This window comes from Eurosta solidaginis, chromosome 1, assembly GCF_040869045.1.
Source record: "Eurosta solidaginis isolate ZX-2024a chromosome 1, ASM4086904v1, whole genome shotgun sequence".
In the NCBI taxonomy this organism is placed as follows: Eukaryota; Metazoa; Arthropoda; class Insecta; order Diptera; family Tephritidae; genus Eurosta; species Eurosta solidaginis.
In genome coordinates, this window is record NC_090319.1 from 227,932,761 (window position 1) to 227,958,838 (window position 26,078).

At 39.3% G+C, this 26,078-nt stretch overlaps 2 protein-coding genes across 4 annotated transcripts in view; both read left to right on the top strand.

Annotated features, from left to right (window-relative positions):
• Ns1 (Nucleostemin 1) overlaps positions 1-26,078 on the top strand; it is a 607,795-nt gene that overhangs the window by 13,902 nt on the left and 567,815 nt on the right. The window lies entirely within an intron of this gene.
• On the top strand, positions 10,881-22,877 carry LOC137237043 (uncharacterized). The gene is made up of 2 exons (XM_067760203.1): positions 10,881-17,629; positions 21,801-22,877. The coding sequence occupies exon 1, from the start codon at positions 12,170-12,172 to the stop codon at positions 14,021-14,023; it is 1,854 nt and encodes a 617-aa protein (XP_067616304.1). The 5' UTR covers positions 10,881-12,169; the 3' UTR covers positions 14,024-17,629; positions 21,801-22,877.

Consider the following 26,078-nt stretch of genomic DNA (forward strand, 5'->3'; position numbering starts at 1 on the left):
ATGTTGTTTTTGACCTGGAAACATATAAAAAACAATCATCATCAAGCCTTCTACGTTTCTTAACAAGTTTTACTTACATTTTTGTTAAAATTCTGTTATAAATTAATAAAAAAATAAAAAGCAAATATTTTTCCGCCAACTAATTTGCAACTTAGAAAAACGGAACTACGATCGAAATGCAGAATACAAAAAATCGAACGATTCGAAGTTGGATCGAAAGAGATTGGAACACAGAATACCAAAATTGCCAAATCGAAAAAATTCTAATCCAAGTCGAAATGCAGAATAGGGGTGGTAATCTATATGCTTATCCAAATTAAATTTTTTGTTGATGACAATGCCTAGATATTTAATTTCGTCAACTTTATCTATTATTTCATCATTAACTATAATATTATCTTCCGATTCGCCGTTGATTACAATTGCTTTCGTTTTTTTAACGTTGAGTTTTAGCTTGTTCATACTAATATAGTTATAGATAAATTTTAAGTTATAGTTCAACCTAGCAATACACTCCTAACATGAATTTCCTGTAGTATATAGTAGTGTATCATCTGCAAATTGACAGATTTAAACTCCTTGTAGTATATTTTCCATATCATTAATATATATTAGGAACAGAAGAGTACCAAGCACTGCACCTTGTGGTACGCCTAGTGTTATTTGTGCAGGCTCAGATGCCTTCTGCGACTTTCGTGCGTTGCCATCTGTTACTCAAGTAGCTTTCGAACCACTGATTTTCGACTCCATCAATTCCATACCTTCTCATTTTCTCTACCAAAATACACCTGTCAATTGTTTCGAATGCTCGCTTGAAGTCCAGAAATACAGCTGCTATGCATTTTCCCTCATTCATTTCTGATTTCCAGTGAGAAATTACTAAATTTAACGCTGTCTCACAGCTATGTCGCTGCCGGAATCCTGATTGGTTTTCGGATATCAGTTGATTCTTCTCCATATAGGCTTCCAATTGCTTGTGTACCACTTTCTCAAGTATTTTACTCTCGGTTATATTTATATGGTATTCATTGAAATGAGTAATGAATGGGTGCCACAGCAACATCTACAGAGGAGCATAAGAAGAAGACGGCGGGATAACACAAATCCGCTGGAGTTGCCTGCTTCCATTCAGCAAAGCAATTTTCTGGCGGCCAAGTCGAGTTGAATTCGTCTTTCGTCATATGCCAAATCTTTTTAAGCCTTTAAAAAATCCTTGCCCAATTTCTGGATGGCTGCATCTAATATACCAAGAGCGCTTCCGTTTATTATGATATACTTTTCGACTTAAAATAAAGAATATTGTGGTAGAATGTGCATATTTTAGCACAAATTTGTACAAATAAGTGTTCTTTCTTAAAAGAACCAATTTAATTAAACTATTTTGATGCATCCCTTTAATTTAACAAGTGAAAAAGCTCCTAAGAAATGGTAGAGAAATGGTAGAGAAATATCCCTCTCACTCATATTCATAATACCTACTTTTCTCCCATAACCGGTTTCCGCTTTTTCGAACATTGTTCAGAATAAGAGGAAAGGGTGAAGGGAAAAAACCGCGACTTCGTATGCGTAAAAGTTAGAATGAAGCATCAGTATAATTATTTTTTTGAGAGCGTCGAAATAAAACACCACTGGGACTGACTTTATTTTATTTTAATATTTAATATTTATTTTAATAGGCATAACCCGTGTAGCTAGGGCCTCGAAATGTAATGCAATTACTTACAGTTGTATTTCGTTAAATAAATAAAAATTATTTTTTCCATATTCGTTAACAAAGTCTAAAGAATTTCTTTATATACAACATTTGATGTTCTTCCCATATCACAAATTATGAACAAATTTTCTGGGCTAGTAACCCTTGAGCAAGCAAAATACAATTGTCCGTGTGAGAAACAGTTCTAACAACTAAGATCGATACCGGCTGCTCGAAGTGTCTGGTCTTGCGACTTATTAATTGTCATAGCGAAACACACGCTCACAGGAAATTGCACGCGTTTGAAGTGAAATGGAAAATTGTTTGGTATTATGGGAATGCGTGGTATGAAAACTATTTCGCCTGCTCCACAACCTGTAAGAATTTCTGCTCCTATAATATTATCTCGTAGCGAAGTAACTTTAAGGCGAGTTGCATTACATAACTTTGGAGGGGATAAGTTTCGAAGCAACATATTCGGAACCCCTTTTTTCAAATCGATGCAATTAGCGGGAAGTTTGGGCGCAGAACGAGAGTTGAGAAACTCAACAGGATAACTCGTAGTATCGGCTCTGTCTAAAACCGTGTTTATTGATCGGTATACCACCTCTTCTCCATCAACTTTTTTTAAAATACTGAAATTTATTTCAGCTGCTTGATCATTTTTGGGCGTAAGTATTGCTCGTTCACAAAGCCAAGCATTGTTCTGGCGCGTTACTTGAGAAACGTCTCCATAAACGGAAGAAATAGTTCTTCCGCGGAAGTAACAATATTGCAAAGATTTTCTGGCAGAGTTACTAATCCATTCGATTCGGGAACTAAACCCTGGCCGATTTTTAGCAGGATATCCGAAAGTTCTTGCGCACAGGGGTTGCCACCTATGTGCGCTCTCATGTTGCGCGTGAGATTTATTTTATGTACCATTGGCCAGAGCACCGAGCGTTTGAGGCATGCGCTGACTTCATCAGCCCTTGTTCCCCCAGTTATAACGGGAAGTGTCTGACGGAAATCTCCACAACATAAAACTGTTACCTTTCCCATGATGGAATCATTTCGCCGGATATCTTGCATAGTGCGACTGACAGCTTCCACAGATTTCTTGTTTGCCATCGTACACTCGCCACAAACAATTGGGCTGCACTCTGCAAAAACCTTCGCCTTGTCGCTATTTCGCGATACAGCACAAACTGGGGTTTCATTTGCGTCAAGGTTTAAGGGTATCTTAAACATGGTGTGCGCAGTTTTACCTCCAGGAAGTAGAGTGGCAGCAATACCCGAAGAAGCGACAGCTAGTGCTATCTTGTCATGTCTTCTTACCTCAGCTAGTAATAGTGTAGTCAAAAATGTTTTACCTGTACCACCAGCGGCATCCAAAAAAAAAATACTTCGCCGTCCTGTTGATTGACAATATTTAAAACTTTGTCATATACAGACTTTTGTTCATCTGTAAGCAGGCTGATGTTGTTGTTTACTATGTCGTTCATCTCAGAAATAGTATAACTTGTCTCCGAAGCATACTCTCTGCTAACTCGCTGAACTTCAGCAGTCTCCTGTGGCTCTGGAAGTCCATAATGACACAAAGGATTACCACCAATTGAAATAACAATGTCTTGAAGCGAGCAAAGACAACGATTAATAATTCGGTGGTCAGACCCTGCCACACTATTTCTTTCTATACGCCTAGCTTCGAAAAGAAAATCTTCCAGTAGATACCGTTGATATTTCTCCCATAACTGCATAGGATGGGAAAGCCCACAGAACACTATCATAATTGCAAACAAATGCCGCAGTCGACTGGGAGATTCACTGACTATAGCTTCTTCCAGAGTTTCCATCCAATTTCGGTCGCCATCCAGCAGACGTAACGCACAGCAAGCTCCGTGAAATGTGGAATGCTCCACGCCATCAACAGTCTTCAAATATGTATATGAAGTGGCTCCTCTAACTGTGTGTAGTAAAAGTCGCAAATAATAGCACTCACTATTGCTTGGATGTATTGTGTACACTCGCCCCAATGAGTTAACGCGTCTTCGTCTATTTAAAACTCCCGTTTGCTTATTGTACGTGTAGTAAGATGGTACCTCATTGTACAGGAGCGTTCTTGCAAAGCTGTCTTGTTGACAGATTAAAGTATGCCAAGAGTGTTGTGCAGCGGGGATTACCTAGGCGTTCCCTTGCGTTTTCAGAGTTTAAATACACCCGTTGACCGTTTTGCAAATGAACATCTAATTGCATTACTGGAGGTTTTCTTTCATGAATGGAAAAGCCAAGAATACGCCACACTGCTTCCGAGGTACTAATATACCGACCTGATTTGTATTTTATTACCTCGTCACGATCTCTACTCTGCAAACCAAATGTCGCTTGATCACTTCCCTTATTAACATATTTGCAGATATACTTGAATGATTCCATGCTAGCGCAATACTCTACATTCAAATGAGTTTCAAATGCACGTGAAAGTACCGGTGAATATGGCACTGCCCATCGATTGTCAACTGAAATACGTTGTCCGCGAACATTTAAATCAGCAGTGAACCCGCCATTCTGAGGCGCTCGGCGGCGCTACGATGGGTACCCATTTTCACCAGTAGCAGTTTCATTCGCGAAACTTTTTGGGAACCTCTTTGTGCAATGACCTTCTTTCATGCATGTGGAACTACTATTGAATGGACCACATGGGCCATGAATCATGTTCGTTGTAACAATTTTGTGTAGTGTGGGATCAGTTTCCATATTAGGGATTTCAGCACTAATAATTTTATCAATATCGTTCGGTCTGATCTTTTCCTCAAGCCAGAAAAGGTTGTGCGAATGAGGCAAGCCCCTCTTTTGCCATTCAACTGAAGAAATATAGCAGCGGACTGCTCCGAAAAGTTTTTCTTTTGTTAAAAGATCAATTAAGCGCTTTTGTTTTAAACGAAACACTCGGGAAATTAAATCATGTCTGTCCTGAGGTGCCTGCCCAGGAAGCAAGTTGTTCTCTATTTCGGACCATTTTGGGTTGGTTGTCATAGTTATGAACAAATCTGCACCACCATATTTCCTAACATAACAAAAGGCATCTTGAGTACGATCGGCAATGTATCTTGGACCTCCAGTGAATGTCGGAAGGAAGAATTACCATCCTACCTATATTTTCCGCATCAGTATCTTGTTGTAGGGCATCTCTCAGGTCGATGTAATTTTCTGATTAGTTCGGATGAATACCAGCGTTCAGTTTCGATCTTTGCATATACATCCACTAAGAATTGATTAAAAAGAGCCCGAAAGTGATGTAAGTGGATGTGCTGGTTCACTCGTAACTGGATTAAGAAGCAATAGAACTGCATAGCTGAAGTCTTTTTATGTATATTTAGAGCTCTTGTTGTGGGGTGTACGTTATATACGGCAAAATTGTATCCATCCTCACCTCGACAAAACATCAAAGGGTACTGCAACGAATCGTAAGCGCGATGGGTTTTACTAATTCTCTGAAGTTGATGATCATGAGTTCGTAGGACGATGTCCATGCGATCACATTCTTGGTCTACTAAGAGAACAGCAACTTCATTTGCCGTTGGTGCATTGTATCGACCTGAATGTGATCCTGTTAGCCTTCTATCTGCAGGTATTACAAACTTATGAGAAGTGTGATCGTCATCTGGGAGGAATGCAAGAGCAGCTTTAAAACTATTTACATACGGGTTCACAGTATGAAGCATATTTTGCAGGCTGCCTACCAAGTCCGAGTCTAAATTAGGGGTATGTTGTTGCCTAAGATTTGCCTGCTCTTGATAATTTTCTATGAAGTATATTTGAAGAAACCTCGGAACCTCTGTAGGTAACAAAGAGCCAATTAGATGATATACTTGACCTTGTATTTTGAACTTAGGCATAAAACCCCCTTCACTGATTTGATTTGCCCCAAACGTCATCTGGAATGCGCTGTTATAGGCCCGTATATTGTCCAAAAAGTGTTTTGATTTCGGATGTTCTCCATTTAACAGTCCTTTTAATGGTTCTGGTGGTTCTGGTGGTTCTTGCATTCCTTCTATATATACTTTTCCAGTTGAACAACACATTCTCTTTGGTTCTCCATTCCACTTCCGAGCACGGCAATGGGCACATATTTTATTCATTGAGTCAAGTTTAGTATAATAAGCATACTTTATACGTGGCTCATAACCAAATCCGCTTTTCTCTTTATCTATCCACGGTACCTCTTCATGTTCAAAGGCAATCGACATATCATCTCCACTAACAGGTAGTCTTAGAACAACATGCCGCAGTCGGTCTTCTTCTAATCGCATAGAGTGCATGGTGGGCGATTGTGTTTGTCGCAATTCTTGAACGCGACTCCTTTCTTCGTCAAGGTGATGAGCGACAATTTCTTGCCTGTCATTGTACCGACTGCGAGCAGCCAATAAACGCAAGTCACACTGCTCATCAGTCTCCAACATCCGCGATATTTGATGTCGGTTACGGTCAGCAGTCAAACTCAAGTTTCTTTCCTCCTCTGTTTGTATAGAGCGCGGGATTTGGTGTTGCAAGCGATCAGCAGATAAACGTGACTCTCGTTCGTCATTGCCTTCTTGAGAGCGTGAAATTTCATGGCGAATGCGATCTGCAGCCATACGTGAGTCTCGTTCCTCGTTGGTTTGAAGAGACCGCGCTATTTCGTGTTGCAAGCGATCAGCAGACAAACGTGACTGTCGTTCCTCATCGCTTTGTTGAGAACTGGGTCAGAAAATAATAATTATTTTTTTTTTCGGAGTCGAAAAAGTCATGGTCAAAAAATTGTCCTAGGTGAAAATTTTTGAGTTCCCAGATATCCCTATAGTAATATCATGTCGAATCATGCATCCTTTTTATTTTTCGAACTTTTTCCATAAAAGTCCACATATAAAAGTAAAATCTGTATTTTTATTTTTTTAGTCCGATAGAACTAGTTACACTCGGACTTTTAAAAATAAAAGTCCTGAAATAAAAGTTAAATCAAGACTTTTATTTTTTAAGGCCGAAATAAAAGTCCCGCTTGATAACAAAGAAAAGGCTTATCCGAAATAAAAGTCTTGATTTAACATTTTATTTCGGGACTTCTATTTTTAAAAGTCCGAGTTTAACTAGTTCTACCGGACTCAAAAAATAAAAATCCGAAAATAATTTTTATCTTGATCCATATATATTTAAAGGCCAAAATTAATAGTTGTGCAAGGACTTATATTATAAAAGGAATAAAAGTTTCAGCCCCTGGTTGAGAACGTGAAATTTCGTGACGAATGCAATCTGCTGCCAAACGTGTGTCTCGTTCCTCGTTGGTTTGAAGAGAACGCGCTATTTCGTGCTGCAAGCGATCAGCAGACAAACGTGACTGTCGTTCCTCATCGCTTTGTTGAGAACGTGAAATTTCGTGGCGAATGCGATCTGCTGCCAAACGTGAGTCTGGTTCTTCGTTGGCTTGAAGAGAGCGCGCTATTTCATGTTGCATGCGAGCTGCAGATAAACGCGATATGCTTTCCTCATTCATTTGCATTGATCGTAGGATTACATGACGGGTGCGGTCACTATTTAAATGCTGTTCCCGTTCTTCCCGAGTTTGCGTGACTCGTTCTTCAGATTGGCGATGCCGGTCTGCATTCAATCGACATTCACGATGTATGCTACTTTTCACACATCTTGATGAGGCGATGCGATGTCTGTTATCTCTAAGGCGCGTTTCGCGCTGAGGAGAAGTTTCTTGAGACCGGGATGCCGTGTTTCTAGACCGCTGGGACGATAGGCGTACATCTCGTTCAGACTGATTTTCTCGTTCTCTTGCCAACCGCTTTCGTTTGGCCTCAGCCGAATCCGACGATAGGTTGTTCCGTTTTCGGGAAGGCATTATAAATTTTCCGGTTTTAATGCTATGCATAGAAGGAGATATGTTGTATTAAAAATCCTTTATTTGTGGTGATTTTTACCTACCTATTCAGAAATTTCGTGGCAAGTCTGTTTGCACGTCGCACTTACTTACGCCGATAAATTTGACAGCTGACCGTGCAATTTACGCCGATTAGAGCTCGGTAAGGGGTGATCGGCAGCAGTTATTTGCAAAGCCCAAAAATCAACGATAAACACAGAAAAATGTTCTTGACGTAATTTGTCCAGACAGATACTCAAAATCAATTTGATCCGAACAAATAGTGTTCAGTAGGCCGGGTCGATTTGTGGGGAGGCAAAAAAATTGCCCATTGCTCTGTGAAAATCATATTCTAGGGATCAAAATAAGAAACTTTGCCGAAGAAACCATACCTCTAAAACGAATTCTGATGTCCCCCCCTTTGGGTCGTAGGGGCAAATTTTGAAAAATCCGACTTTGAAATGCCTATGTTTTTTCTTTTTGGAGTTTGTTTTTCTCTTTAGAAATTTATTTAGTCAGAACATATGTAAATGAAGAAATGAATTTAACTTAGTAATAGAAAAGAAATTAAAAAAAATTATTAGAAATTAGCGTTTTTACAACCCCCTTTTAAAATCAAGGCATCACTGTGATGCATTTGCATGTCGTAAACATATTTGTGTGGGTTTTTTATTCAACCGTTTTAAAAAATGAAGGTATCACTGTGACACAATTGCAGATCGTAAAATTGCTTGTGTTGTTTTTTTTAAGCCACCACAAGACACAGCAGGTAGAATTGAAATTGCCCCTACCCAAAAGTTCGACCCAAAGGGGGGGACATCAGAATTCGTTTTAGAGGTATGGTTCCTTCGGCAAAGTTTCTTATTTTGATCCCTAGCATACGATTTTCAAGAGCAATGAGCGATTTTTAAATCGACCCGCCCTAGTGTTCAGACAATTTCTTTAAGCTCTGACTGAAATAAAGTGAAAAAAGAACTAACAAAATGCTAACAAAAATTAGTTCAGAACAAAACGATGAATACACCTTTATCGTCATCCAAATATCGTGATAAATATTGACCGTGTAACTACCGCCTTAGGCAGATTATTGTGTATCAAATGCATGATGGTTGCCCTTCCAAAGCATGGTTGAATTATATTCCAAAGAGAGCTCATATCTTTAACGAATAGTAGAAAGAGACGCAGGATGAAAGCAACATAATAACTTCGAAAATCAGGTGATCACAGCTGTTGTGGCTGAGTGGATTAATCCATTTCTTTTCAATAATTAATTTCATTTAAAGCGAGAACTCCATAAATATTTCTACGGCCTTGATAAATTGTTAGAAAATATAAAGTGGAATATAAGTTTTAAGGTTTTTTGAAAAAGCTGTTGTTTTTCTTGCGGATACTTTTTATTGTAATTTCCGAATGTTTCTTGCTTCTGCGTTCTTTGTCTCAGGTAAAAAAAAAGTTTCCAATGAGTACAAACATGCAGAGAAAATTAAATTTTCACCGATGTATTGTTGGAGGCGTAACTTAAAGTTTACAATCTATTTTACCACATGATTAAATAACCGATTTTTGCATATGGCACAATTGTAAGAAGCCGTAGTCTAGTAATAGAATGGTGAAAGTTGCATTCAATTCTATGCAGTAGCTTCTGTGTATTTTGGGCTTAATGGTAAAAAAAAATTTGTATTTTCGGTTAGACGTCATGTGATAGAATGGTGAAAGTTTGTTGATAAGCTATTACCAATACCAATTACCAAAGACACCGCTAGTACCGTGGGTTTGATAGGCATATTTTACAAACGAATTTTACGATTGCCCCTCTTCACATTTTGTGTGAAATCTCCGAAATAATTTGAGATATTGAAATAGATCTCACATCACAATGTAGTACTCATTTCTACCTTTTCTTTGACACCCATGTTGGAAAAACTAATTTTGGGTCAATAACTCTGGAACCGGATAAGATATCCTGATGAAAGTTGTCTTAAATTTTAGGATAGACGTCTAGTAATATAATAGTGAAGTTTTCATTCGATTCAATGGAGTAGTTTTTGTGTGTGGTGGGCATAATGGTAAAAAAACAACATTTTAGGTGACCCTGGGTCCACATTTTGGGCAATAACTCGGGAACTGGGTGAGATATCCAAATGAAATGGTTATCCTAAGTTTTAAGTTAGACGTCGTGTGATAGAATCGTGAAGTTTCATGCAATTCTAACCAGTAGTTTTTACGTGATGCCCGGACAATCATACAGACAGACAGACAGACACAAATTCTAAAAATTGTAGATTTGGGTTCCGTTGGTCCAATAACGACCTCTCCTCTCAGTTTTTCTTGAATATCTTCAATGTACAGACATCAACCTGTTACAATTTTATTATATGTAGAGATACGAGGAATGGGAGAAGGGAAAAAACTCGCACGGTATTTTTGTTCAGAATTGGGCTGTATATCCGCGCAAAACACTTATGTTCACTATTTTTTTGTGGTTACAACAAAATTACAACAACCACATGAAAGTCTCCAAATTCAACTGCAAATATCTCCGGACACAGATACAATTTTTCTTTTTCGCCTTCGGATTATTGTTGTCGGGGTCAATACACGTCTTTTGACACCTCGGTCGATATTTTTTGACGCGTATTAGCAGTCGACCCCTTAACTAGACTTACCGACGGTTTTATATCCAAGGGCCCTATGCACTATCTATGAAATTGTGTAAACTTTGAAATTCTGATTCTGTAAAGCAAAACTGTAAACAAGAAAACTCACTGATAAAACCTTCGTGAGTTTTCAAAACTCATACGTACTGTTGCAGAATAACTTTTTTCTTTTCATGGCGTTTGATAAACATTTTCTCACTGAAATATTACTTTTACATTCAGCGCTCATTCGGCAAAACAATGTGTACAATAATTTACAGAATCGCATGAAAATTTAAGTGTAAATTTTGTGTGCAAATGAGTTCAATAAGTATACATTATCCCCTTTTTTATTGGACGTTGGGGTAGCGCACTACCCTCAAGTGGCCCAATGAAACCAGGCTGATTCTGTTCATGTGTCCGCACCCCGTGGGACCGCCGTTAGGCATAACGTCACGGGGGGAAAAGCGATTTAGTCGCCACTACTCATTTCTCTGCGCTCCCTTTCAGCATGCATCAATTTAGTTATTACTATAAAGGCCATCTTGCTCACAGCAATCCAAGAATCTATTTGTCCGCACATTCGTGGAACTAAATTCCTAATGGAAGGCTCCTCTCCATAAACTCTGTTTACAGACAGTCTTTCGCCGTGAAAACGAGGGCAGTGAAACATGTTCTGCGCTTTCCAATTCGGAGGGACAGCTTGGACAGAGAGGATCCTCATCTATCCCACGCTTATGTAGATATTCCTTGAAGCCGCCGTGCCCGCTCAATATCTGTGTGAGGTGGTAATTTAGTTCGCCGTGTTTTCGCTCGTACCATTCCGCTATATTCCGGACTATCATGAAGGTCCAGTGCCCTTTTCTCGAATCTTCCCACCGTTCTTGCCACTTAACTATTGTTCGTGACCTTGCGCTTTTCTTAGCATCTTCAGATGGTCGGCTGATTCAAATGCCATACAGATCGGCCATTTCACCTGAGAGTAGATCTTCTGGGATTTTCCTGGATAAAACATGGATCGTCTCGTCGGACACCGTCCGATAAGCACATGCTATTCGTATAGCAGTAATGCGGTAGGCTGCTAGTATATCTTTTTGGTGGACCATTTTAGATTCGTGCCATACTGGTGCTGCATATAATATTATAGAGCTGGTTACGTTGGATAATAGCTGACGGTTAGCTTCGCTTGGGCCGCCGATGTTAGGCATTATTCGCGTTAGGGCTCCACTAACTCTAGAAACTTTCCTACCGCCCTGAAGTGCTCCCTAAAAGTTAGTTTTGAGTCAGTGATTACTCCTAGATATTTCACGGAGGGCTTTAAATTTATTTGATAATCTCCTATGGTTAGGACCAACTAATCCACAGTCCGCTTTCAGCTCACCAGAAGTATACATTATTCAGTTTTCACAGTTAGGGAATTGACCCCCAGGACCGCGTATCAGAAAAAAATGTTGCGTATATCAAAGGTATTTGCAAAAAACTGAATAATTTCCCTGAACACACAGTGCTTCGATTAGAACGTGCTAGGTGGACAATTTATTATTTTCAAAAGATTTTTATCGTAAAACGTCAACAACACCCCCAAACTCAGGATTCCGAGATTTATTTGCTTGTCAAATGCTTAATTAACGTGTTTTAGAGGTCAGGTGTAATTTTATGTAAAAAAAAAAAAGTTGCAATTTATCGACACTTCTGTACGGGTTTTTAGTGACTTATTAGTAATATTGTAAAAGTTTTTGTGATTGATATTATTTCTGAGGGTAAGTTTAATATATTTTTCAAGTCTAAACGTTTTAGAATGATTCTTCAGTAATTATTTTCAAAATAATAAAATTTTGAGTGTATTTTTTTGGTAAAAATAAGTTTGATAGACCAAAAAATACAAATATTCACCTCGTTTACTCTATTTCAAGAGTCGAATTTTTTGAGGATTGGTTAAAACACAAGAAAAAGGAAAAAATGTCGCACATATATGACTATTTGTCTACAAAATATCACTTTGGTGATATAACTGAGAGCAGCCTAAAAGAAATAAAGTTAAAGATATCCAACTTTTGGAATAAGATTGGTAACAAATGGTTGGCTTCGGGCAAATCGAAGGAGCGTTTCTTAATGAATAATAAAGCTTGGCTGGATGAAAATGACATACAATTCACTGTGACTACTTTTGTGCCACAACCTTCGACATCAACTGCTGCTGTCACTTCTGCAGGAAGACCTCGAAAAGATTTCGAGAAATCGTCGTTTAAAACGAAGAAACGTCGCGTCGCGAATTTAGTAGAATCTCGGAGTGTTAGTGAATTAGTAACTGCTGCCAAAATTGCTGCGCGCTCGGCACGGCAAAGAAAGATTGCAAATGTAATTAGAGATATTGGTGGGACTCCAAAAAATATTGTTATGTCTAAAGTTAGTGATTCAATTAATCCTAGGCAGATAACCAGTGACGAAGCTTTAGCTTATATAGATTCTAAGTCAACAACGCATTCAAACAAACAAACTAGGAAATGGGAAACGAAGGCAGGACATAATGTGTTTCCGTCATATTATAGTTTGTTGAAGTCCAAACAGGCCTGCTATCCTGCAGATGAGCACATTGCTATAACGGAAACTCGCTCTGAAATAAATTTTCAAGCTTTACTAAATAAAATAGTGGAACGTCTAGTTCTAGCCCAGAATGAAGTTATCAGCAGTGTGCTTCCAACAAGTTCATCGTTCACACTTGTGACTAAATGGGGATGTGATGGAAGTTCTGGGCACAGCACATACAAACAGAGATTTGAGAACACCGAAAGCACGGACGAGTTTCTTTTCGTATTTTCTTTAGTTCCCCTTAGGTTATTTGATGGGTCCAAAATCATTTGGCAAAACCCTCGGCCTTCATCAACTCTGTACTGTCGTCCAATAAAATTTATATTTGCTAAAGAAATGAACGAATTAACATTAGCGGAGACAAATAAAGTGTTAGACAAAATCAGTGCTCTTCTTCCAACACTTATTAACTTTGGCGCTTCTCAAATCTCTGTGAAACACGACCTTTTGCTTACAATGACAGACGGAAAGGTGTGTAACGCATTAACCGAAACTCTTTCATCTCAGAAGTGTTTCAGAAGCGACGAAGATAAAGCAAACATCATTATTCGTTCCGACGAAATCAAGCTGAAATTTAAAACAGAGACGGGACTCATTGTAGATAAAGCAAAGCCAGGATTCGGCTCTTCAAATGACGGAAACACAGCCCGTCGCTTTTTTAAGAATGCTGAAGTGAGTGCTCAGATAACAGGCTTGGATGTTGAAATAATCAAAAAATTTGATGTTATTTTGAAGACATTATCTTCTGAATTCGAGATAAACTTGGATGAATTCAATAAATTTTGTCTTGAAACCAGAAGACATTATCTTAGTCTCTATTCGTGGTACAATATTCCAGCTACTGTACATAAAATGCTGATTCACAGTACAGAGGTGATCAAAGCGGCATTGCTTCCAATTGGGCAGCTTTCCGAAGAGGCTCAGGAAGCACGGAACAAAGATTGCCGCAGATTTCGGGAATACAATACTCGCAAATGCTCTCGTGTTGCCACGAACAGAGACTTACTATCCATGTTAATTATAACATCCGATCCTTTGATCAATAGCCTTCGAGAAATTCCCAAAAAAAAGCCGGATAAAATATGTACAGAAGTACTAAAGCTAATTGTCAGCCCTAGAACAGAAGAATCGAGATCAGAATCGTCATCATATTGTAGCACAATACCACAAAATAGTGGCGATAATACGGTAGACTATTCATCAGATGACTCTGATGATTATTAACTATTACGCTAAGTTAAGGTTTTGAAATAAAATTTTCTATTCAAAAATAAAATAAACATGTAAGAACGTCTAAGCTTGGGTGAAACTGAATGTTATATACCCAGCTGCAGATTAGTTAACGTTTTGAAATAAAACAAAAACAATAAATAATAAAATTGTTTTTTTAAACTCTTGACCTTTGAAGTTTTTTACAAGTTTAAAGTTTTCGCTTTCGAAAGCCGATTTGAATAACTTTCCAATGGTATCAAGATCTTTGAAATCGGTTGGGCCATTCCGTAGTTATCACAGCACAAAAGTACATATTACGGTAATTTTTCAAAAAATTCGATACCTTATCACGCCCACAATTTTCCAAAAATTCAATTTCTAAACATGAGGTTGTATCTGGATAGGTAAAACAAAATTTTATCAAAATATAGTGGGTCATGTTCAATCAGTTTTGATATGAAATTCATCATATACAGAAGTTAGCATTAATATGTAAACAAACTAAAATGTTAGAAAAGCAACAACAAACAAAGCATAGGCAAAAATAACTTACATAATTACAATAAATATCTCCAAAGGAAACGGAAAACCTGAGAAAATATTTTTGTCCAGCTAGCTTGTTCAACAAGGAACACTGTGGGGCAGCTTCAAAGCCGTGGGTGGAATCCACGTGAAAAAAATCGGGACGGTTGTCAAAAGACGCATAAATCTGAAGACGGACACATCGACAGCTACATCAAAAGCTTGGTGCATTAAAACACTCAAATAGTCTAAAAAAATCAAAAGACGCGTTCGCTCAAGCGATACAAACTATCTGGCACAAAAACTACCTATTCTGCTTACTATAATTTTCACTAATATAACACCTAAAAAAGATATTGCTATAAAGAGTATATTAGTAGGATTAGAAGTTCAATTTGTTGTTGTTGTTGTATTAACAGTGCTTCGCCCCATTCAATGGACACGACCACTCACATCTTTGTCATCGAAATCCTTTAACGGGAGCCCAAAGCAACTGGCTGTTTCAACAGGGGCCGACCATAAGGAGATTGGTGTTAGAGACACCAACCATCTCTATAATTGTAATGTGGGACTACAATTATAGAGATGGTTGGTGTCATGTGGGGACACATTCCAAGCAGGGCATACATTTTGTATGTCGGGGTTGATTCTGGATAAGTAAGAGTTTAGCCTGTTACAGTAACCAGATCGAAGTTGAGCTAGAGTGACTCGCGTTTCCCTGGGGAGTGTGCGTTCCTCTTCCGCAAGTTTTTGGTACTGTTCTTTGAGTACTGCAGTTGTACAGTGCGTTTTGCACACTGTCCAATTTCCTTACAAACTCACAAGGAATATAAATATTTGTCTTGCTTACTTGCCTACCCCTGTTTGGTTCAATACTTATTGAACACCTTTAGAAGACTCACAATCACAAACTCACCGTAACAGTCAACCAGCTCATTAGAGAGAGATAGATTTTGGGATCTTACAGAAGATAGCTTGGTTGGCGGGTTTTTTCGGGCTTTTCTTTCTTTCTGTCAAACATTTGCTTTTACTCAAACATTTGCTTTTTATTTGGTGCTGTAAGTTGAACTTGTCCAAGGAAACATATAAATTGTCTCATCATTTAATGATTCCGGCAAAACCGCCCAGCGCATTCATTCTTGGCTCGATTATTTCCCTCGTGAGTGTGCTGCTAACGTGAGTCCGCATTCAAAATCACATAAATTGCACAATCATTCAAGGATCCATATACAACTACATTGCGCAAGTTGTACTAGGACCAATATTCTATACACCCTAAAGGTAGCTAATGCGAATGAATCTACTATATTGCACTTGTAAGTAAAACAAGCGAAAAAGTATGTATTACATTCCATAAACATTCCATTCCAAATTTAAGAACCATTATATTGTAAAATAAAAAGCGCCGAATCCAAATATTCGTATGTAATTCGTAAATATCGGCAATTATATGTACAAAGTAGAAGTCCCAGGGATTACAAAAAAAAAAAAAAAGAACATGAGTCGTCTAGCTTGAATATTTCGATGTAATCCAAATGCAATAATTTAATACCGACAAAGATTCGATCATTATAAGTGAAAAATAGAAATCCTCGATAGGATTCTAATAATATAGGGTGACTAATACATATTGTATTGTGACTCGTTGAAATGAAGATTCAACAAAACCTGAAAATAAATTATGCATAAATGTGAAAAATGTAAATCAGAAATGTAGGAGACAGGAAAAATTGTGAAGTAATTATAAATAAAAATGACTAGGAGCTAGGCTTCCCTCAATTACCACATTTTATACATACATATAAGCTGATATTTGCACGCTTGAATTTATATCAGCACTTTTCCATATGGTTTAGTAATCAAACCAATTCGCATCTACAAGCACTGTCTAGGGGTTGGCACTAATAATTATATTTGAAAGAAAGACCAGATAATACAGATCAACGCGAATACTACGGATGCGGGGGAGGCCTTCTACGCTGCGTTGGACACGGCATCGTTGACATAAAATGTAAGTTCCATTTGAATGATAATTTACTTTCTTTTTTTTTGCATAGTTAAGTGTTGTTGAAAGATTTACTAAGGCTGAGGTTTGGTCTTTCCCTTTTAAAATATATACATGAACATATGTAAGTTAGCACAGTTAGCACAATCGTCACATATTGCCTACACAGCAGTTACCGCAACCCAAATTCAGTAAACAATATTTTAATAAAACAACAACAATAACTGCTTCACATTCCGTTGCACTAAATTTAAGCGGAAGCCGTGCAGACGTAATGTGAACCCGTTGGTTGCCCAATTAAATTACTTTTACTTGCATACGCAAAATTATAAGAATATAATAAAAGCAATAAAACAATTCGATTTAAAATTCATTTGATTATCAAGTAACTTTTGTAAAGAGAAACAACAACAACATTGTTAATCAATTATTGCGCTGTAAGCGAAGAATATAATAAAAGCAATAAAACAATTCGATTTAAAATCCATTTGATTATCAAGCAACTTTTGTAAAGAGAAACAACATTGTTAATAAATGATTGCGCTGTAAGCGAATTCACCTGTACTATATAAGTAAATTTATAAGTATGTAGCAACTTAGCTAAGTAAGTAGCATAAGAAAAATTGTATAAAAAGAAATTGCCAATAATAAAGTCAGGTTCAGTTGTTCAGCAGTTCAGTTGATAAGTGTAACTATTGAAGTTTAATTTTGATATCGACGGTGCACGGCAGTAACTTGTATGCCTATACCTAACAAGCAAAGTAAAGTAAAAGTAAGTTTTTCATAGATTTACAAAAATAGTTATTAAGCTTACAAAAAGAGTATTGAAGAAAACCAAAGTGTATTTAGTATCGAAGGCGTTTAGACGTCGCTTATTTTATAAACTTGCTTAAAGTTATTCCACAAAACAAGTAACAGAAATGCCTGTTGGGTATACGCAGCCTACTTCCCGGGGGACGACAACACGGTCCCCCCAGATAACGTACAGAAGCTGGTAGCTCACTGCAGAAGAGCTAAACTTCCTCTAATCATAGGAAGCGATGCTAACTCCTACAACACGGAGTGGGGCAGCAGTGATACCAACCAAAGGGGTGAGTGTTTGCTAGAATATATAGCCAGCAATGATTTAAGTATATACAACGTCGGGAGTAAACCGACATTTGTTACGAGAGCTAGGGCAGAAGTCCTTGATATAACACTCGGCAACAACCTAACTGAGAATATGATCTCGAAGTGGAGGGTCTCAGATAAACCCTCCCTTTCAGACCACAGAATCATAAGGTTTGAGCTGGGCGCTATATCGGGGCAAACCAACCCTAGAAGAAATCCCAGGAAAACAGACTGTGGCAGCTACAAAAGTATTATAGAAGCTAACATAGATAGCCTTAAGAGTAAAGGCTGAAGTACCAATTGTACCTAGTTAGAGAGCAGGGTGGAAAGGGCAAATCAAATAATGATAGATGCCTATAACTCCAGTTGCTGTGTCTCCTTGGTTAAGGGTAAGAAGGCAACCCCCTGGTGGTCGTATGACCTGACGTTGCTAAGGAGGAAAGTCAGGAAACTCTTTAACGATGCAAGGAGAACCGGCAACTGGAAGCAGTACACCCAAAATCTAACTAAGTACAATAAAGAGATAAGGAAAGCAAAAAGGGAAAGTTTTAGGAATTTCTGTGAGGAAATTTCCGGCACACCTGCAGCGGCAAGGCTCCACAAGGCCCTAGCCAAAGAGCAGAGACAGATTAACCTAGCAATTAAGCTCCCAGACGGTACCTATACCGAAACGGTGGAAGAGCGAGCAAAGGCCTTGCTGCAAGCGCATTTTCCTGGGGCCTCCCCGCAAGTCCCGGAACCTGTATTCCCCAGAGTTAGACCAACCCCACCAGACTGGCAACTAGCCTACTCCCTCTGTTGTGAGGCCAGAGTCAGATGGGCAGTGGAATCTTTTGAGAAATACAAATCTCCGGGGGTGGATGGCATCTACCCGGCGCTAATGCAGCAAGGGACACAGATCATCCCACATCTCGCCAGGATCATGAGAGATAGCCTGGTACTGGGATATATATCCATGATGTGGAGAAGAGCAAAGTAGTATTCATACCAAAAGTAGGTAAAAAGGACTATTCACAAGCAAAGTCCTTCAGACCAATAAGTCTAACCTCCTTTGTCTTGAAGGCAATGGAAAAGATAATAGACCAAGAAATCAGGTCGAACGCCCTCAAGAGCTGGCCCCTACATTATAGCCAGCATGCGTACAGAGCGGGTAGGTCCACGAACACAGCTCTGTACCAGTTAACATCTGAAATACAGAAGGCGTTCGAAACAGAGGAAACAGTGCTTTGCGCTTTCCTTGATATCGAGGGTGCTTTTGACAACACATCTCACGAAAGCGTAAACATAGCACTACAGAGAAGAGGAGTTCAGATGCCTATCCAGAGATGGATTGACAATCTACTCCGTACAAGAGTCGCTGAAGCCCAAGTAGGGAGCAGCGCAGTTAAGGTTATTACCACGAGAGGGTGCCCCAGGGAGCTGTGGAGCCTAGCAGTGGATGAACTCCTGCAAAAGCTATCAGACAGTGGCATAAGATGCTAAGGATATGCTGACGACATCGTCATAATTGCAAGGGGTAAATTCGATGGCGGCCACCGTGGTGTGATGGTAGCGCGCTCCGCCTACCACACCGTATGCCCTGGGTTCGCACCCCGGGCAAAGCAACATCAAAATTTTAGAAATAAGGTTTTTAAATTAGAAGACGACTTTTCTAAGCGGGGTCGCCCCTCGTCAGCGTTTGGCAAACGCTCCGGGTGTATTTCTGCCATGAAAAGCTCTCAGTGAAAACTCATCTGCCTTGCAGATGCCGTTCGGAGTCGGCATAAAACATGTAGCTCCCGTCCGGCCAATTTGTAGGGAAAATCAAGAGGAGCACGACGCAAATTGGAAGAGAAGCTCGGCCTTAGATCTCTTCGGAGGTTATCGCGCCTTACATTCATTTATTTATTTAAATTCGAGAGCACGCTCTGTGACATAATACAAAGAACTTGTAACATTACAGGGGAATGGTGCGCCAATGTGGGGCTTAACATCAACCCATCTAAGACAACCATCATCCCCTTCACCAGAAGAAGGGTCCTACCAGACCTGAGAGCAATAACAATAGATGGCGTGGCACTAGAATATGGAACCGCAGTGAAATACTTGGGGATCATTTTTGAGACCAAGCTCTTATGGAAACAACACTTCGACTCCATGAAGACACTAGGGCCACGAGGTCCATCATGGTATGCAAACGTCTAGGAGGCAAATCATGGGGCTGTAGCCCACACGTGCTAAGATGGAAGTATACCATGATAGTAAAACCTATGATAACATATGGCTCAATAGCCTGGGCATCGAGAACAACTCGGGCGACGACGAGGCAAGCACTGTCAAAACTTCAGCGACTGGCATGTGTGTGCATCACGGGAGCTATGCGCACATGCCCCACAACAGCGCTGGAAGCTATCCTCTATCTAACCCCAGCCAGGGTTCTGGGTATTCAACAGGAACTGTTTGGTCAGCATCTCGTTTCTTTCCCTGATGGGGAGTATTCTCGCCTCATTATGCAGATGGTGTTCTGGGGACATAAGAAGACAGCCCGTGGCAATTCTGAGAGCAGTATTTTGGTAGGCCTGTAGCTTCTTCCAGTGGGTAATTTTTAGGCTTGGCGACAATATGGGTGACGCGTAGCACGTAATCGGCTGGCTAATTGCTTTGTATGTAGTCATGAGCGTTTCTTTATCTTTTCCCCAGGTACTGCCAGCAAGGGATTTGAGGATTTTGTTACGGCTCTGAATTCTCGGAACAATTGCGGCTACGTGCTCACCAAAATGTAGATCCTGATCAAACGTCACACCCAAGATTTTGGGGTGTAGGACAGTCGGTAGCGTAGAGCCATCGACGTGGATGTTCAAAATGGTCGACATTTGGGACGTCCATGTTGTAAATAAGATCGCGGAAGATTTAGTCGGTGATAATGCCAGGTTTCGCGAGGCGAAAAAACTGGAGAGATCAGGGAGGTAGCCGTTTATTTTATTGCATAGCTCATCGATCTGTGGGCCTGGGCCTGTGGCCATTACTGTGCAGTCATCGGCGTAGGAAACGATTGTGACTCCCTCGGTGGTGAAGGTAGCTTAGATATGTAGAAATTAAACAAAAGTGGGGATAGGACACCACCCTGTGGCACCCCTTATTTAATTCTCCTTGGCTTTGATTTTTCGTTTCTAAATTGCACCGATGCCTGCCGACCACCCAGATAATTTGCGGTCCACCTTTTAAGACATGGGGGAAGGGTAGACACTTCCAGGTCTTGCAGTAACGAGCCATGGTTGACCGTATCAAAAGCTTTTGATAGGTCTAGCGCTACGAGTACTGTTCTATGGTGGTGGTATTGATTTAAACCGCAATTTATTTGGGTGCCAAGCGAGCCCTCAATATCGTCGAGGGCTCGGGCAAAGGTAAAGTCATATCGTCCCGGAACATGGAGGAATTGAGTGAGAAGATCCCAATCTCAACTCCCGAGGGATGATATCCTCAGGCAGATAGTATATGAGAAAAGATATAAAGTAGAACTGGGAGACAAGGGTATGTTGGAGGAAAACAGAATTGAACTCATTCAGCAGCTAAACAGTATAGTATGGTATACCGATGGCTCGAAGACCCCAGAGGGGATTGGATCTGGAGTCGTTGGACCCAGAGCCAAGATATCAATACCCCTGGGAACATACCCGAGCATTTTTCAAGCGGAGGTATTCACCATAAGCCAGTGCGCGGACCTGAACCTTCAGCGAAAATACTCCAATGAGAAAATTGCCATACTCAGTGACAGTCAGGCCGCCCTCAAGGTCATCTCGGCATTTGAAATAAAAGCAGCACTAGTCCTTGAGTGCGTGGAAAAGCTGAATCAACTAGGAGCACACAACAAACTACTGTTGGTTTGGGTTCCTGGCCACAGGGGAGTCGAGGGTAATGAGCAGGCGGACAGCCTGGCCAGAGAGGCAGCAACGATACGACCTATTGGTCCTGAGCCGTTCCTGCCAGTAGGCCCGCAGGAAATGAGGGGGCATCTATTAGTAGAAGAAAGGGAAAAGAGGGAAGAACACTGGCGTAATATGCCAGGCCTGAGACAATCTAAGCTACTGTTAGGGGGTTACCGCACAACTCGATACAGGGCATTTATAGGCCTCTCGAAATATAACCTAAGAATCCTAACAGCTATTCTTACAGGACACTGTAGACTGAACAGCCACATGCAAAAGCTGGGTATAATATCGAACAACACATGCCGATTTTGTGATCGATCAGCGGAGACGACCATATCCTCCTGGAGTGTGATGCAATCTCAAGACGTAGGGCTAAGTTTATGGGCTCACCATGGCCAGAACATTCTCACATCAAATCCCTCAAGCCAGGTGAACTGCTAGGGTTCATCAGAGATGTCGGCTTGGATGAGGTGTTGTGAAGCAGATGAGGGCACAATAGACCAATGGTCGCAGTGCGATCCTCAATTAATTATCTATCTATCTAACTAAACGAAGAAACCATGTAAGCACTATGTATGTACACATATTGAGGTAGGGCAGCAGTTCCATTTAGATTACCCCCAAACAAAATAGTTAGTCATACTTGACATAAATTTAACGCTTACTACCTAAGTTAATATATGTTATAAATGAATATTGAATCATAGATATAGAAAGATAAATACGTGTTAGTCTATCCTTAAATACCTAAGTGTAAGCAACTAATACAATAAGTGCAAATGTGAATTGTACTGAATAAAATTAACTATGGAAATTTAATTTGGAGAATGATGGTCTGATTCCTGAGGAAATGTGTGTGGTAACTAATGGGGCTTCATCACCAGCTGAAAGCCATGGAAGGGAGGGCATAGGGCAGCCGTCCGCTGCGAAGGTAAGGTGTTATCTGGGGGTGGATTAAGAGATGAGGGAAAGTACCAGTGAAAGTGTAAGTTTTAGGATTGTAGTAATGTGTGCAAGAATAATTTATCTTGTTGACGAGGGTGTGCCTTACTCACAGCTGTGTTTGGGAGCTCACGCTGCTGAAGCTCCGGGATTAATAACATAGTTGTGGGTAGTAGAAGGGCACTCCCAAATGAGGAAGAAGGTGTTAACGTCGAGGGGTTCATAACAGATAAAATGGCGCCCAAACGTGTGGGGCACAGGCATGCACGGTATGTTTAGATAGCCGTAGACGCTTGGTGCCTCAGATAAATTCCCTCTTGGAATATGTCCTCTCGTCTGTCCGATTGTATTAAATATTTTTTTTCATAAGGAAAATGATAGCCGGAATATCAAGTGTTTAGGCTTAAGGCTAAGTTAAAGCTAGGCCACTTGACCAGCTTATCATACTGTAAGTTTTTTTTTTATTCGAGGTTAGTTTTCTTAAGCCGTCTATGTATGTATTGTACGTATGTATGCTGATCTTCAAGCTTATATGCTTAGAGAACAGACCGCATAGGGAATTGGGTATGAACGAATTTCGAGAAGATTCCTTTTTCAGTGCTGAATTCAAATGATTATTAACTTTGGGGTATTCGGAACTAAGCTGTAGTAAGACTATATGTCTTCTCGCTTACCAATAGCTTAAAACATGGTCAGCGTTCTGAAAGTTGTTGCCGAGTACGGACGTGTTTGCTTGTGCTGTGTGGGGTGCGCGCTGAGTTTTCACGTTTAATAATTAATAATAGGCCGAAAAATAATAAAAAACCAATAAGAGTGCAAACAACAAAATAAAAAAAGGGACAATAAATATCTAAATTATTAATAAATCTGTTAAATACATAGTTGCCGCCAATAACTTAAAATACAGAATCATGAACTGTGTACTATGTAAGGATAAGGTTGATCGCTTTGATCCAACTAAAGTTGTTTGTGTAGAATACAATTGTGTCAAAATAACTACAGCGGAGATCGAATATATGAAAGCTTCGAATGCTAAGTATCGGTGCGGTTCGTGCTCATCTGCGCGCCGAAGCTCTTTACACCGAGATGCTTTGCCGCCAACTCAGCTTTTACAACAACAATTTAAACCCACAAATGTCAACCTGCAGAAAAATAGTAAGCCAAACACACCAGGCACAACCGGTTTTCCAAATGATCTGCAACAACAACAACATAACACCGTGCAGAGCAATGCTGATAACATGTCTAGCAGCAAAAACTCGGAAAACGAAAGTGCAGTAAATAGCGTGGAGAGTGATAATGTAATAACTCTTGTACAAAGAGATCATTAACGTCAAAACAATTAACACTCACTTTTTGGCGACAATAAATAGTCTAAAAGGGGAGAATGATGCATTACATGAGAGAGTCGCTAAGCTGGAACGTAAGCTGAATTGGAGTGAGCAGAAACACATGGAGAGGGACATTGAAATTGTTGGTTTGCCTAACTTGACTAACGATAAAATTGACGAATGTCTTGAACAAATAGTTGTGAGAGCGGTAGGTGTTTCTGTGTCGCCTGGCCAAATCGAGAGGCGATACATAAAAACGGTCAATGACTCTTCGTCTTCACCACGTAAAGTGCTCTGTGTTCGGTTCTCTTCAATGGAAGTAAAGGGCAAAGTAATGAGTGCAAAATTTAAGGCCAAGAATAAACTAACTACCGGATTGTTTTCAGGGACCAACAATAAACAAAAAATTTACATAAATAATAGCTTAACTAATTACAATAGAGCTTTGTATGCTGCTGTTAGCAAAATTAAAAAGGAAAAGGGTTATAAATATGTATGGTTTAGCAATTCAAGTATAATGCTAAGGAAAGCTGATAATGATAAGGTTGTTTTTGTGCGTTCTTTTGATGACTTGCCTGGGATTCAAGACTTGTTTTATTTTTAAATATTATTATTATTAAATTATTATCTTTAAACCAATGGAAATTAATGATATAAGCACCAACAACTTCATCATTAACAGCCCTTTAAATTCTGTAGATCAGGTTATTTCTGATAGAAATGCTCTTTATATTATTCATCAAAATATTCGTAGTCTACGGCAGAACTTCGACTCATTACTGTGCAACTTAGAAACATTTCCAGTCTACCCAGGTGTAATATTTGTATCCGAAATATGGATATATTCTCATGAGATGAATTTTTACAATATTCCTAATTACGATTTTTTTGCTAACTACAATGATGAATATTCTGCAGGTGGAGTAGGAGTTTTTGTACGCAATTCACTGGATTGCAAATTTTTTAAATATAGTTTAACGAGCGCAGATATCTTGAAAGTTTCAATAAAATATGGTAATAAGGTTTTAGCCCTGATTTGCGTTTACAGGTTTCACTCTGAATCTAGTCAATCCTTTCTGGAGGAATTCTCAAACCTTTTAATTAATGAAAAATCACTGGATTGCAAATTTTTTAAATATAGTTTAACGAGCGCAGATATCTTGAAAGTTTCAATAAAATATGGTAATAAGGTTTTAGCCCTGATTTGCGTTTACAGGTTTCACTCTGAATCTAGTCAATCCTTTCTGGAGGAATTCTCAAACCTTTTAATTAATGAAAAATCGGGTGTTGCAGTTATACAGGTGATTTGAATTTAGATATTTTACAATTTAATGCAAGTTCTGAGAACTATCTAGCATTAATGGCGAGTAACGGATTTATTTCCAATTTAAACGAACCAACAAGGATTTCTTCTGGCACCTGCTTGGATCATATTTTTTTTCGTTCCAACAGTTTGTGCACCTTCACTGGTATTAATCTGGATCTGAATATTACAGATCACTCCATGACTGGTGTCAAGATAGGATTTCCCTTTCAAGAAAAAAAAAGGAAAAACCAAAAATAACAAAAATTAACTATTCGCTACTAAATGAAAAATTACGTCAAGAGGATTGGGTTGATGTTTATTCAGAGACTGGCATATCCAAGGCATACTCTACATTTTTAAATTTGCTTCAAAATTATATCCAGTTTGCTAGCTTTACCCGCGCTCCACGAAAAAATAAAATTAAACTTAAACCTTGGATAAGTTTTGACCTTATCAAGAAGACAAAGCTTAATAATAGACTGGGTGCAATGTGTAGGAAACACCCAAATAATCAACCAGGTATAAAAAGTTGTGTAAGCAGTTACAAAAGAATATTAAGTCGCAGAGAGATACTTATTTTCGTAATAGGTTACTAGAATATAGCGGCAACACAAAGAAGGAATGGAAATTGTTAATAGTATTATCAACCCAAACGGCATCGGTGATGAGAAATCTATTGCTCTAAGTGATCATGGCAACGTCATTGACGACTCCTCTGCTGTATCTAATATATTTAATGATTTTTTTGTTTCAGTCGGTCAATCTAATGCCTCTTCCTGCAATTGTGTGATGTCAGGTAGGGAAGGAACTACTTCAGGCAATAGTTTTTTGTTTGAACCTTTCTCTGGCTCTGATATCCTAACAATAATAAAACAACTTAACAACTCCGGTTATTGTGGTCATTTTGCTATTTCCAACCAATTGCTTAAAAATATAGCCCTTA